At 47.0% G+C, this 17,500-nt stretch overlaps 1 protein-coding gene across 1 annotated transcript in view; it reads right to left on the bottom strand.

Moving 5' to 3' along the window:
* The window catches only part of LOC134188309 (talin-like), a 25,266-nt gene that overhangs the window by 5,245 nt on the left and 2,521 nt on the right, over positions 1 to 17,500 (bottom strand). Inside the window, exons 3-21 of the mRNA XM_062656504.1 lie at positions 17,252 to 17,467; positions 16,232 to 16,360; positions 14,780 to 15,199; positions 12,713 to 13,057; positions 12,393 to 12,509; positions 12,127 to 12,333; positions 11,746 to 11,970; positions 10,353 to 10,424; positions 9,898 to 10,170; positions 8,214 to 8,580; positions 7,585 to 7,842; positions 6,659 to 6,891; positions 5,907 to 6,128; positions 5,369 to 5,515; positions 5,119 to 5,260; positions 4,164 to 4,400; positions 3,043 to 3,260; positions 2,128 to 2,403; positions 936 to 1,151 (exon numbers count right to left, since the gene is read on the bottom strand). Coding sequence (XP_062512488.1) covers positions 936 to 1,151; positions 2,128 to 2,403; positions 3,043 to 3,260; positions 4,164 to 4,400; positions 5,119 to 5,260; positions 5,369 to 5,515; positions 5,907 to 6,128; positions 6,659 to 6,891; positions 7,585 to 7,842; positions 8,214 to 8,580; positions 9,898 to 10,170; positions 10,353 to 10,424; positions 11,746 to 11,970; positions 12,127 to 12,333; positions 12,393 to 12,509; positions 12,713 to 13,057; positions 14,780 to 15,199; positions 16,232 to 16,360; positions 17,252 to 17,467 — 4,320 coding nt within the window. The remainder of the gene's footprint in view (positions 1 to 935; positions 1,152 to 2,127; positions 2,404 to 3,042; positions 3,261 to 4,163; positions 4,401 to 5,118; positions 5,261 to 5,368; positions 5,516 to 5,906; positions 6,129 to 6,658; positions 6,892 to 7,584; positions 7,843 to 8,213; positions 8,581 to 9,897; positions 10,171 to 10,352; positions 10,425 to 11,745; positions 11,971 to 12,126; positions 12,334 to 12,392; positions 12,510 to 12,712; positions 13,058 to 14,779; positions 15,200 to 16,231; positions 16,361 to 17,251; positions 17,468 to 17,500) is intronic.

Raw genomic sequence — 17,500 nt, forward strand, 5'->3', positions numbered from 1 at the left:
TCTGTCTGTCTGTCTATTGTCTGTCTAGTCTGTCTGTCTGCCTGTCTGTCTAGTCTGTGTGCGTGTCTGTCTGTATGTCTGTCTATGTATCTGTCTGTCTGTCTACATATTTGTCTATTGTCTGTCTGTCTATGTGGTTGTCTATTGTCTGTCTGTCTATGTGTCTGTATATAGTCTGTGTGCGTGTCTGTCTGTCTGTCTATAGTTTGTCTGCATGTCTGTCTGTCTATGTGTCTGTCTATAGTATCTGTGCGTGTCTGTCTGTCTGTGTATTGTCTGTCTGTCTGTCTGTCTGTCAGTGTCTATTTGTCAGTCTACATGCCTGTTTGTTACCAACACCAAACAGCCATGTCCATATCTCTTTCCACTAAGCCCACCCACCCACCCCTACCCCGCCACTCACCCTACCCCACCCACTCACCCACACCCCACCCACACCCCACCCACCCTCCCTCCCACTACCGTCCCTCCCACTACCGTCCCTCTCACCCCCACCCACTCCCACTACCGTCCCTCTCACCCCCACTACCGTCCCTCTCACCCCCACTACCGTCCCTCTCACCCCCACCCACACATCCTCCCTCCCACCCACCCTCCCTCCCACCCACCCTCCCTCCCACCCACCCATCCTCCCTCCCTCCCACCCATCCTCCCTCCCTCCCACCCATCCTCCCTCCCACCCACCCATCCTCCCTCCCACCCACCCTCCCTCCCTCCCACCCACCCTCCCTCCCTCCCACCCTCCCTCCCTCCCACCCACCCTCCCTCCCTCCCACCCACCCTCCCTCCCTCCCACCCACCCTCCCTCCCTCCCACCCACCCTCCCTCCCTCCCACCCATCCTCCCTCCCTCCCACCCATCCTCCCTCCCTCCCACCCATCCTCCCTCCCTCCCACCCATCCTCCTCCCACTCATCCTCTCACCCAACTTCCTACCTTCGAAGCAGCCGCTCTCAGCTCCGCAAGAGATGATGCTGTCTGCTTAGCAAAGTTAGCCAGCTGGATAGCAGCCGCCTGATCTCCAATAGTTGGAACGGCCGCCTTTGCAGCAGCAATCATCTTACCACACGGCTGGATCATTGCCTGACTCGCATTGATGAGACCAAGTTGAGAGCTGGCACTCTCTGGTGATGCCATGCTGAGCCGTACAGCCTGGGAAAGGAAAGAATTATGAGAATGTGTGAGGACAGAAAGGGACGTTGACATACATGGAAATAGAGATACTGTGTGAGTACATGTGAGTCTGGTGTGTCATGGCTGCAATGTGATGATGTAGTGTATAGGTAATGTGGACAAAAATTTGTGTCTTGCATGTCTGTGTCTTGTAAACAGACAGATAGTTGATGTTAAACATATAGATAGATACACATGTAAATACGAAGACAGACAGATGGACGGACAAATGGACAGACAGACAGACAAACACAGAGAGAGATACAGACAAACACAGACAGACAAAGAGACAGACAGAGAGACAGACAAACAGACAGACAGACAGACGAATACACAAAGAGACATGCAGACAGACAGACAGACGAACACACAAAGAGACAGACAGACAGACAGACAGACACATGGACACACAAAGAAACAGACAAACGGACACACAAAGAAACAGACAAACACAGAGACAGACAGACTGACAGACAGACTAACAGACACAGACAAATGGACACACAAGAGACAGACAAACACACAAAGTCTGACAGATTGATAGACAGACTGATAAATAAATAGACACACAAAGAGACAGACAGACTGAGAGACAAATGGACACACAAAGAGACAAATGGACACACAAAGAGACAAATGGACACACAAAGAGACAGACAAACACACAAAGGCAGACAAACTGACAGACAAACTGACAGACAAATGGACACACAAAGAGACAGACAGACTGACAGAAACAAATGGACACACAAAGAGACAGACAAACACACAAAGAGACAGACAAACACACAAAATCAGACAGACTGACAGACAGTTGAACAAACGGACACACACAGAGACAGACAAACATACATACATACAGTCAAACAGAATAACAAAGACAGAAGACCAAACATACAAACGACACGACAGAAACTTCCAACCCCCCACTCCCAAACACAAAACAACATCTCACCTGCACAAGTTTCCCAATATGATCTGCGACCGTCTTACAATTGGTGAGCAATTGCTGTTGACTCGACTGATTTCTGTTTGTGGGCGTGGCTCCTTCTGCTGCAGCAATGCACTGGGTGGCAGACGCTGCCGTCTGCTTGGCTGCAACTTCAAGTTTCTTAATGAGTTTCTTCTTCAGTGCGTCGTTTGCTGCAGCGTTCGTTGCATTGCGAAGGTCTGCTGCTGCTTTACGAAGAGCTTCTTGAGCTTCTGTGTTGTTTGGATCTCGAGCAGCACCCTGAATGGTATACAAGTGATATAGAGGTGATGATGGGTGAGGTAACAGTGAGAGGTGGAGATGAATGTTGATAGGGAAACAATAAATGTGTGGAAGGATACACAGAGCAACAAATGAATAATAAATAATCAGGCTGACAGACACAGATACACACACACATGCACGCACGCATGCACGCACGCACGCACGCATGCACGTGCACGCACGTGCACGCACGCGTGCACACACACACACGCATGCACGCACACATGCACACACGCATGCATGCACGCACACACGCACGCACACACACACACACACACACACACACACACACACACACACACACACACACACACACACACACACACACAGCACACACAACATCTCACAATGCACTAGACTATTGTATTGTGAGATGCATCCCTCTAACACAATAGTCTAGTGTATTGTGAGATGTATCCCTCTAATACAATAGTCTAGTGCATTGTGAGATGCATCCCTCTAATACAATAGTCTAGTGCATTGTGAGATGCATCCCTCCAATACAGTCTAGTGTATGTGAGATGCATCCCTCCAACACAATAGTCTAGTGTATTGTGAGATGCATCCCTCCAATACAAATCTCTCATTAATTTCCAGCCTTGCAAATAGACTAACCGTTAGCTGAACATTGATAGCATCAATAGATGATTCGAGTGCACGAGCTCCTCTCGCTGCCTCATCCTCAACACTCTTGACAGTCTTCAACAGTGATGACACATTAGCCACCATAACCTTGGCACACCCACGAAGATTCTCCATTGCAGGATCTTGAACACTCTTGCCAGACGCGTTCTTAGTAGCTGTTACCAAACCAGCCAGTGCCGTTGCAACATCTAGTAATGATACAATAGTCAATGCATACATTGTCACACACACACACACACACACACACACACACACACACACACACACACACACACACACACACACACACACACACACACACACACACACACACACACACACACACACACACACACACACACACACACACACACACACACACACACACACACACACACACACACACACACACACACACACACACACACACACACACACACACACACACACACACACACACACACACACACACACACACACACACACACACACACACACACACACACACACACACACACACACACACACACACACACACACACACACACACACACACACACACACACACACACACACACACACACACACACACACACACACACACACACACACACACACACACACACACACACACACACACACACACACACACACACACACACACACACACACACACACACACACACACACACACACACACACACACACACACACACACACACACACACACACACACACACACACACACACACACACACACATGGATAAATACGCAGACAGACAGACAGAAAGACAGACAGACAGACAGACAGAGACAGACAGACAGACAGACACACACACATGGACAAACACGCACAGACAGACAGACAGACAGACAGACAGACAGACACACACACACACACACACACACACAGACAGACAGACAGACACACACACATGGACAAACACACACAGACAGACAGACAGACACACAGACAGACAGACAGACAGACAGACAGACACACACACACACACACACACACAGACAGACAGACAGACAGACAGACAGACAGACACACATGGACAAACACACACAGACAGACAGACAGACAGACACACACACACACACTGACCTTTCACTCCATTCAGCAGCATCACTTGTGCTTCAGGATCATCAGATGTGAGTGCTGTAGCTCCCAGTTTCACGTGTTCAGACAAAGGACTAATAGTGGAGACACTGTCTGCTGCTGCTTTTGCTAGTTCCTCTTGTGAAGAAGCAGCTCCGCTCACGAGTTTCTTCGTGTCTTCAACAAGAGTCTTGGCTGTACGAAGGATGTCCTCACGATGGTCAGCAAATGAATCGCCTTCACCTACAGAAAGTTAAACAATAATGAGTCTGATGTGGTGTAATGTAAAATTACTGGAGAATAAATAGATGAACAGACAGACAAGCAGACAGACAAACAGACAGAAAAAGGACAGACAGACAAACAGACAGAAAAAGGACAGACAGACAAACGGATAGACAAACAAATGGACACAGATAGATAGACAGACAGACAGACAAATGGACAAACAGACAGATAGACAGACAGACAAGCAAACAGATAGATACACTGACAGACAGACAGACAGACAGACAAACAAACAAACAGTTTACAAACAGAGAGACAGACAGACAGAAACAGACAGACAAATGGACAAACAGACAGACAGACAAACAAATGGACAAACAGACAGACAGAGAAACAAATGGACAAACAGACAGACAGACATAAAGACAAACAAATGGACAGACAGACAGACATAAAGACAAACAAACAGACAAACAGACAGACAGACATAAAGACAAACAAATGGACAGACAGACAAGACAGACAGACAGATAGACAGAAAGACAAACAAATGGACACACAGACAGACAGACAAGGCAAAAAGACAGACAAATGGACAAACAGACAGACAGACAAACAGATGGACAAACAACTAAACAGACACACAAACTCAGTACCAAACGGAAGAACTATAAAAACAAAATCGAAAAAACTGCCAACAAAACACCTCAACCCGATTCCACATTCCACTTACGATCAGGATTCAGAGTGCTTGCAGTGGCAAACATTATCGTTGTCTCGAGATCACCAATTATGCCCTCAATGGCTGACACAGCATTGATGCATGCCTGCGTGCCTTGAGCTCCAGCTTGTAGAGCAGACAGAACGAAAGTCACCTGAACACAACAACAAACATCCAAACGATCACCAAGAATCCAGTCAACAAAATGAAGTCAAAAACGAGGGAATGAAAACGAGTGAGTATTATGAGTGTTGATACTCACCTTGCTGGCAACCTGTCTGGCACTGTCTGATAGCTCTCGTTTGGCTGATCCGTCGGTTGGATTGTTCTGTACGTTGCCGGCGGACTGAACGAGATCGGTGAGCGAGTCTCCCAGCTGCTGCACGGCTGATTTTAATCGTCGAGCAATCTTTTGGTAAGAAAGTGAGATGATTAATGGTCAGTATGTTGTGACTACTAATTGCGTGATGTAATAAGGTTATGTATTGAGAGATGCATACCTTCAATACGATAGTTTAGTGTATTGTGAGATGCATCTCTCTAATACAATAGTCTAGTGTATTGTGAGATGTATCCCTCCAATACAATAGTCTAGTGTATTATGAGATGCATCCCTCTAATACAATAGTCTAGTGTATTGTGAGATGCATCCCTCCAATACAATAGTCTAGTGTATTATGAGATGCATCCTTCCAATACAATAGTCTAGTGTATTATGAGATGCATCCCTCCAATACAATAGTCTAATGTATTGTAACATGCATCACTTCAATAAACCAACCAAATCTCACATTACTCACATCATCATCATCTGCCGTAGCCAAAGCTCCTCGACAATTAGTTGCCAGTTCGCTGTACGCAGTCGTAACCTCTCGCGCCAAATTGCCGAGTTCGTTTGGTGCAGTGCCACCTTTGCCAACAATATCCTGTGCCTTATGTGCAACCACCTTCGCCGACTTCATCATACTCTCTTGATACTCAACAAACGTTCGATCAACTTCACTAACAATGGGCTCATCGATCTACACAATTAGCCACAAATTTAGATCTACAAAGAACAAGCTCAAGAAAATGTGTCAACTGATATGAGAGGAAATACGAGTGAACAAGCAGACGAACAAAAAAGTAAGCAGCAGAGTGGACAAACACATACACATACAAACAAGTGGACAGACACATATACATACAAACAAGTAGACAGACACATATACATACAGACAAGTGGACAGACACATATACATACAAACAAGTGGACAGCCGCATAACCAAACAAGTGGACGGACGCATATACAAACAAGTGGACAGATGCATTTACAAACAAGTGGACAGACGCACATAAAAACAAGTGGACAGACGCATATCCAAACAAGTGGACAGACACATATACAAACAAATAGACAGACACATATACAAACAATGGACAGACACATATACAAACAATGGACAGACACATATACAAACAATGGACAAACACATATACAAACAATGGACAGACGCATATACAAACAATAGACAGACACATATACAAACAAACAAGTGGACACACACATATACAAACAAGTGGACAGTCACATATACAAACAAACAAGTGGACAGACGCATATACAAACAAAGTGAGCAGAGAGACAGGCAAACAAAACCGGCAAGCAAACATGTCAACGTCAAAATGTCGTGCCTTAGATATATTCTTTCCGATGACCTGAACCAGTCCTGAAACGACACCGCTCTCTGTTCTTGCTGTCTCTAGTGTTGTCACCAAGTCACTCACAGCTTCTCTCATGTTACCTATGAAAGAGACCTGATGAAAGTAACTGACATAAACAGGTAAAGCCAAACAGACAAATATGGACAGACACACAGACAGACACAGACAGACAGACAAACAGACAGACAGACAAATGGACAAACAAACAGACAGACAGACAGACAAACAGAGGGACAAACAGACAGAGAGATGGATAGACAGACAGACAAATGAACAGAGACAGACAGACAGACAGATAAACAGCAGACAGACAGATGGACAAACAAACAGTCAGATAGACAAATGGAGAAACACACAGACAAACAGACTGACAGACAGACATACAAACAGACAGATGAATGGACAAACAAACAGACAGACAGACAGACAAACAAACAGATGGACAAACAGACAGACAGATGGATAGACAGACAGACAAATGAACAGAGACAGACAGACAGACGATAAACAGCAGGACAGACAGATGGACAAACAAACAGTCAGATGGACAAACAGAGAGACACACAGACAAACAGACAGACAGACAGACAGACAGACAAAGAAACAAACAGACAGACAGACAAAAAGATAGACAAACAGACAGACAGACACACAGACAAACAGACTGGCAGGCAAATGAACATACAGAATGACAAACATACACAAACAAGCAGACAGACAGACAGACAGACAGACAGACAGACAGACACATAGACAGACAAAGCATGTCATACCAACAGCTTCATTGATATTGGCATGCGTCTCAGTTGCCAATGGATTGCCACCACTCTCTTTAGCCGCATACATTAGCTGCAAGCCGGATTCGGCTAGTGTCTTTGTTTGATCCAATAAGTTCATTTGCTGATCGCTGTTTACTGTCTTAGAAGCTGCTCCAACAGCCGATGAAGCAAGAGGCGGGAAAAATGTGGCAAGAGATGCAACAGCGTGACCAAGTTTTTCTGGCTCTCCCTTAGCAGCAGTCGCCACAGAATCTAAAAGACAATAATTGTAGAAATAAAAACAACCTGTTGTATCGGAGAGATGCATCTCACAATACATTAGGCTATATTGTATTGAAGAGATGCATCTCACAATACACTAGACTATTATATTGGAGGGATGCATCTCACAATACATTAGACTATTGTATTGGAGGGATGCATCTCGCAATACACTAGACTATTGTATTGGAGGGATGCATCTCACAATACACTAGACTATTATATTGGAGGGATGCATCTCACAATACATTAGACTATTGTATTAAAGGCATGCATCTCACAATACACTAGACTATTGTATTAGAGGGATGCATCTCACAATACATTATCCGACTACAACACTCATCACATTCAATCCTCACCAATACGATCGCTGATCTCACTAACACTATTCGCCATCTGTTCCTGAAATCCACCTAACGTCGACTCCGCTCTCCCCGGCAACTTCTGACTGATCGCTGCCAGTGACGCCTGATCAACCTCATTGATCGCACGATTAATCGTATCAATTGCCTTATCGCACTCTCGTTGCCCCGGCGACTTATCCTTGATCGCCTGCATCAGTTTCTTAATCGCATCAGACACAGCCTTACTCTGACTTGCCAGCAATTGCCACGTTGGAGCATCCTTTGGATTCACAGCGAGACTCTTTGCTGCTGAGATGAGACATGAGCTGGAGTTGACCATCTGCTGGCCGGCTGAGATAATCGGTGCTTGAGACACACGAGCCTGTATGTAAATAATTGATATTAACACATTTCAATGACTGTAATATGGTGTGTGGGCGTGGTGGTGCCTCATGCATCGGGTTTGTAATTTGTGCATCACAGCTGTGTCAGCATGTGTACAGCAGATATGATTAGTAATCACTGGCACAACGCGATAGCAATAAACAAATAATAGGAAATTGTTACACTCAATCATACACACGCACGTGCACACACACACACACACAGATGGACAAACAGACAGACAGACAGACACAGACAGAGAGACAGAGACAGACAGACACACACACACGAACAGACAGACAAACAGACAGACAGGCAGACACACCTGGACAGACAGACAGGCAGACACACATGGACAGACAGACAGACAGACAAACAGAGAGAGAGAGAGAGACACACACACACACACACACACACACACACACACACACACACACACACACACACACACACACACACACACACACACACACACACACACACACACACACACACACACACACACAGACGGATGGACAAACAGACAGACAGACACACACACACACACACACGCACACACACACACGCACGCACACACACACACACACACACACACACACACACACACACACACACACACACACACACACACACACACATACAAACAGACACACAGAAAGACAGACAGGCACACATAGATGGACAAACAGACAGACAGACAGACAAACAGACAAACAGACACACACACACACACACACACACACACACACACACACACACACACACACACACACACACACACACACACACACACACACACACAGACAGATGGACAAACAAACAGAGAGACAGAGAGACAGAAACAGACAGACAGACACACACAGACAAACGGACAAACAGACACACATGGATGGATGGACAGACAGACAGACAGACAAACAGACAGACAGACACACAGAGACGGATGGACAAACAGAGAGACAGAGAGACAGAGAGACAGAGATAGACAGACACACATGGACAGACAGACAAACAGACAGACAGACAAACAAACAGACACACATCACACACACACACACACACACACACACACACACACACACACACACACACACACACACACACACACACACACACACACACACACACACACACACACACACACAACCACATAAGATGACAGCCAGAGATTCACCGACTTCAAACATTCGAAAGCAAACAATGCCAGAAAACAAGTCGCTTGTTATAAAATTCAAAATTAAAACGACATCAAAATATGTCAATTTATCGTTGAATGAATGTATACACACGTGTGCGTGACATTCTGACTGCTCACCTCGGGACTGATCTCTGCTCTTGTCGATACAAATTCCGGAGCTGATGCAAACTTGACGAGATCGTCGACTGCCTCAAGGAGGGGCTTTGTGTTGGAGGCACATTCTTGTCTGTTGCGATCGTTGAGAGATCCGGCGAGAGCTTTAATGTTCTTAACCAAGTTGGCTGTTGAGTTGGCGACGTCTTTTGCACATTGAACGAACTTGCGTTTTGCTACAGGATTTTTTGTCTTTGCTGATGCGTTCTTGGTGGCTGAGCAGAGTGCGGATGTGTGCTGTGATAGAAAGGATGTTAAACAGAGTGAGAAGAATGAAGTGTGTTTGAGGGATGCATCTTACAATACATTAGACTATTGTATTGGAGGGATGCATCTCACAATACACTAGATTATTGTATTGGAGGGATGCATCTCACAATACATTAGACTATGTGGATATTGTGTCTACGTAAATTCACCTTCGCAATGACAGTTGCAGCTCGAAGTACTTGCTGCTGTGAACTGCCAGGACTGAGCAAGTTCTCACAAGCCTAAAAATATGCAAATATGTGTGAGGCATAGACGTCACTAAACAAGAAAGTGACACACACACACACACACACACACACACACACACACACACACACACACACACACACACACACACACACACACACACACACACACACACACACACACACACACACACACACACACACACACACACACACACACACACACACACACACACACACACACACACACACACACACACACACACACACACACACACACACACACACACACACACACACACACACACACACACACACACACACACACACACACACACACACACACACACACACACACACACACACACACACACACACACACACACACACACACACACACACACACACACACACACACACACACACACACACACACACACACACACACACACACACACACACACACACACACACACACACACACACACACACACACACACACACACACACACACACACACACACACACACACACACACACACACACACACACACACACACACACACACACACACACACACACACACACACACACACACACACACACACACACACACACACACACACACACACACACACACACACACACACACACACACACACACACACACACACACACACACACACACACACACACACACACACACACACACACACACACACACACACACACACACACACACACACACACACACACACACACACACACACACACACACACACACACACACACACACACACACACACACACACACACACACACACACACACACACACACACACACACACACACACACACACACACACACACACACACACACACACACACACACACACACACACACACACACACACACACACACACACACACACACACACACACACACACACACACACACACACACACACACACACACACACACACACACACACACACACACACACACACACACACACACACACACACACACACACACACACACACACACACACACACACACACACACACACACACACACACACACACACACACACACACACACACACACACACACACACACACACACACACACACACACACACACACACACACACACACACACACACACACACACACACACACACACACACACACACACACACACACACACACACACACACACACACACACACACACACACACACACACACACACACACACACACACACACACACACACACACACACACACACACACACACACACACACACACACACACACCAAACAATTCCTCAATATCAAATTCAGAGTATCAGACCTGTTGAATTGCTTGTTGTGCCCTAGCAAACTGACTCTGGTCGAGCAGACCTACTACAGGAGCTGTACTAGACGGGTCGGACACACCAACAAGGAAAGCCGCTTGGGCGGCACTCTCAGTCAGAGCACACACTGCATTCGCAGCTGTTCCGACAGCTTCTCCAAATAGATCGTGTTTCTCAGCTTTCGCTTGCCGAGTGATGTCACCCATAGCCTCACCAAGAACCTAATAGAAACACAAAAATCAATACACTGGACTATTGTATTGGAGGGATGCATCTCACAATACACTAGACTATTGTATTGGAGGGATGCATCTCACAATACATTAGACTATTATATTGGACGGATGCATCTCACAATACAATAAACAACAAAATACCTTTGACTTATCCATAACAGCCTCCAAGCATTCAAAGAACGTCGCATCGTTAACCGCCTCATTTGGACTCTCCAACATCGCCTTCACGGCTTCGATCTTCCTCAATGCACTATCACACTCCTTCTGACCAGGAGCAGTCGCTGTACACACATTAATCAATGCATTGATGGCATCAGTCACTCCACGAGCAGCAGCAGCAAGTTGGTTCTATAACCAATCATTGATATCAATAATATGAAACCAACTGAGAGCCCAGTGATGAGTACCTTCACGTTGGGAGCATTTGGGTCGGCAGAGAGAGCCTTGGCTGACATGAGAAGTTTGCTTGATGCCATGGAGACAGAACGAAGATAACCGACGACTTCGTCACGTGATGCCTTGTCCTACAAAAAACGACGAAAAAAACCCAATTCGCGTGTGTGTGTGTGTGTGTGTGTGTGTGTGTGTGTGTGTGTGTGTGTGTCCATCCGTCCGTCCATGTGTGTCCGTCCGTCCGTCTGTGTGTGTGTGTGTGTGTGTGTGTGTGTGTGTGTGTGTGTGTGTGTGTGTGTGTGTGTGTGTGTGTGTGTGTGTGTGTGTGACCTACCGGTGACGCTCCAGCGAGCATCATTCCTGCTTGTAGAACGTCTTTGAATTTCTCGCTGAGTTTCTGGGACGACGATGCCAGCTGCATGTGAGTGCCACGGGATGAAACCATTAGTTCACTGGCTGTTACGTTGAGTGATGCGGCAGCAACACTCAGACTGTTCTGTATTTCTTGGTATGACTGAGAACCAGCTGAAGGGAAGTTGCCTAGGAAAGAAAGGAAGGAGATCAACAAGATATAACAACAAAGGCCAACAGACAAACAATCAAACATACACACATACACAAATACAGACATAGACAAATAGCCAAATAAACAGACAGACAGACAGACAAACAGACAAACAAACAGACACACAGACATAGACATACATACATACAGACAGACAGACAGACAGACAGACAGACAGACAAACAGACAGACAAACTAACTAACAGACAGACATAGACATACAGACAAACAGACAGACAGACAAACAAACAGACAGACAGGCAACGAACAGACAGACAGACGGACAGACAGACAGGCAACGAACAGAGACAGATGGACAAACAAAGACACACAAACAAACAGACAAATACTATCATAGACAGACAAACAAACAGACAGACAGACAGACACACAAACAAACAGACAGACAGACAGACACACAAACAAAAAGACAGACAGACAGATAGACAGTGACACAAACAAACAAACACACACACACACACACACACACACACACACACACACACACACACACACACACACACACACACACACACACACACACACACACACACACACACACACACACACACACACACACACACACACACACACACACACACACACACACACACACACACACACACACACACACACACACACACACACACACACACACACACACACACACACACACACACACACACACACACACACACACACACACACACACACACACACACACACACACACACACACACACACACACACACACACACACACACACACACACACACACACACACACACACACACACACACACACACACACACACACACACACACACACACACACACACACACACACACACACACACACACACACACACACACACACACACACACACACACACACACACACACACACACACACACACACACACACACACACACACACACACACACACACACACACACACACACACACACACACACACACACACACACACACACACACACACACACACACACACACACACACACACACACACACACACACACACACACACACACACACACACACACACACACACACACACACACACACACACACACACACACACACACACACACACACACACACACACACACACACACACACACACACACACACACACACACACACACACACACACACACACACACACACACACACACACACACACACACACACACACACACACACACACACACACACACACACACACACACACACACACACACACACACACACACACACACACACACACACACACACACACACACACACACACACACACACACACACACACACACACACACACACACACACACACACACACACACACACACACACACACACACACACACACACACACACACACACACACACACACACACACACACACACACACACACACACACACACACACACACACACACACACACACACACACACACACACACACACACACACACACACACACACACACACACACACACACACACACACACACACACACACACACACACACACACACACACACACACACACACACACACACACACACACACACACACACACACACACACACACACACACACACACACACACACACACACACACACACACACACACACACACACACACACACACACACACACACACACACACACACACACACACACACACACACACACACACACACACACACACACACACACACACACACACACACACACACACACACACACACACACACACACACACACACACACACACACACACACACACACACACACACAACCTACCCGTAGCCAAAGCCTGACTCGCAGCAGCAATCTCCTTAATCGCCGCATCCACATCCCTTGCACCCGGCAAACAGTTGATCACCTGATTCAACGCCATTGAGACGACCTTCGCAGCCTGTGCGAGTCTCGGCTGATTGTCGGCGTTCGTCGGACGAGCAACAGCATGCTTAGCCTCACGAATCAAATTCCCAGAATGTTCCATCACCGAACGAGCGGCAGTAATGATCTGATCCTGAGCCGCTCGATCGGGAGTGCAAGCGGTGACGCCCCGGACGGAACCAGCGAGCACTTTGAGGGCGTTTGCTGTGTCTCTTGCTGCCACTCTTGTGTAGTTCTCGTTGCCTTGTGCGGCGGCGGTTAGTAGTTGGGCCATTGAGGCTCCGACTGTTTTCGATGTTGCGCCAAGTTCGAGTGCACACGTCTCGGCCTGTAATGGTAAAGGCGATGTTGATGGTGTGTTGATGTGATGGATTGGTGGATGGGTAATAGTGAGTAGATTGAAAGCAATGAACATATAGAGAGATAGATGAACGGACGAACGAACGGACGAACAGACAGACAGACGGATGGACAGATAAACAGACAGACAGACAGAAACAGACAGACAGATGGACAGATAAACAGACAGACAAACAGACACACATATAAACAGAGAGACAGACAGACAGAGAGAGACAGGCAGGCAGACAAACACACAAACAGACAGACAGAGACAAACAGACAGACAGAGACAAACAGACAGACAGAGACAAACAGACAGACAGAGACAAACAGACAGACAGAGACAAACAGACAGACAGACAGACAAATAAACAAACAGACAGACAGACAAATAGACAGACAGACAGACAGACAGACAGACAGACAGACAGACAGACAAATAAACAGAGAGACAGACAGGCAGACAGACAAACACACAAACAGACAGACAGAGACAAACAGACAAACAGATTAACAGACAGACAAACAAATAGACTGATAGAAAGACAGACAGACAGACTAACGGACAGACAGACAGGCAGGCAGACAAACAGACAAACAGACAGACAGACAGACAGGCAGGCAGACAAACAGACAAACAGACAGACAGACAGACACACAAATAGACAGACAGAAACACAAACAGACAGACAGACAGACAGAGACAGACAGACAGAGAGACAGACAAACAGAGAGATTGACAGAAAGACAGACAGACAGACAGACGGACAGCCAGACAGGCAGGCAGACAAACAGACAGACAGACAGACAGACAGAAAGACAAACAGACAGACAGAGACAGGCAGACAGACAGACAGACAGACAGACAAACAGAGAGACAGACAGACAGACAAACAGACAGACAGACAAACAGAGACAGACAGACAGGCAGGCAGGCAGACTAACACACAAAACAGACAGACAGAGACAAAGAGACAGACAGACAGACAGACAGACAGACAGACAGACAGTATCTCACTGTTTCTCCTGGAAGAGGAAGCAGCTTCTTAGCTGATGCTGCCTTCTGTACTTCTGCCAGTTCTTGCGCGATCTGCTTGACAACGTCGATCGCACTGTCAATCTCCAGAGAGCCACATGCTTCAGCAGCCTGTGAAAAATATACGAGAGAAGAAAACGAGATGATGGCGATTGGTGATGGGAAGCACAATGTGTTGTATGTCAGTGTTGAATGTGTGGTAGTGAATCTGTTGTATTGGTCTGTATGGTTGGATTGTCTGTGTGTTGTCTAGCTGTCTGACTTCTTGTCTATGTTTGGTCTGGCTTTACTCTGTCCTTCCGACTGTCTGTCTGTCTGTCTATGTGTCTGTCTGCCTGCCTGTCTATTGTCTGTCTGTGTGTCTGTCTAGTCTGTCTGTCTGTCTGTTTGTCTGCCTGTCTGTCTGTCTGTTTGTCTGTCTGTCTGTCTATCTGTCTATATGTTTGTCTATTGTCTGTCTGTCTATAGTCTGTGTGCGTGTCTGTCTGTCTATGTGTTTGTCTATTGTCTGTCTGTCTATGTGTCTGTCTGTCTGTCTGTCAGTGTCTATTTGTCAGTCTACATGCCTGCTTACTGTTTGTTACCAACACCAAACAACCATCTCCATATCTCTTTCCACTAAACCCACCCACCCACTCACCCCTACCCCGCCACTCACCCCTACCCCGCCACTCACCCCTACCCCGCCACTCATCCCTACCCCGCCACTCACCCCTACCCCACCCACTCACCCACACCACACCCACACCCCACCCCACCCCACCCCACCCACACACCCTCCCTCCCACTACCCTCCCTCCCACTACCCTCCCTCCCACTACCGTCCCTCCCACTACCGTCCCTCTCACCCCCACCCTCCCTCCCTCCCACCCATCCATCCTCCCTCCCTTCCACCCATCCTCCCTCCCTCCCACCCATCCTCCCTCCCTCCCACCCATCCTCCCTCCCTCCCTCCCTCCCTCCCTCCCACCCTCCCACTCATCCTCTCACCCAACTTCCTACCTTCGAAGCAGCCGCTCTCAGCTCCGCAAGAGATGATGCTGTCTGCTTAGCAAAGTTAGCTAGCTGGATAGCAGCCGCCTGATCTCCAATAGTTGGAACGGCCGCCTTTGCAGCAGCAATCATCTTACCACACGGCTGGATCATTGCCTGACTCGCATTGATGAGACCAAGTTGAGAGCTGGCACTCTCTGGTGATGCCATGCTGAGCCGTACAGCCTGGGAAAGGAAACAATTATAAGAATGTGTGAG

Source organism: Corticium candelabrum, chromosome 12 (assembly GCF_963422355.1).
Source record: "Corticium candelabrum chromosome 12, ooCorCand1.1, whole genome shotgun sequence".
NCBI classification, from domain to species: Eukaryota; Metazoa; Porifera; class Homoscleromorpha; order Homosclerophorida; family Plakinidae; genus Corticium; species Corticium candelabrum.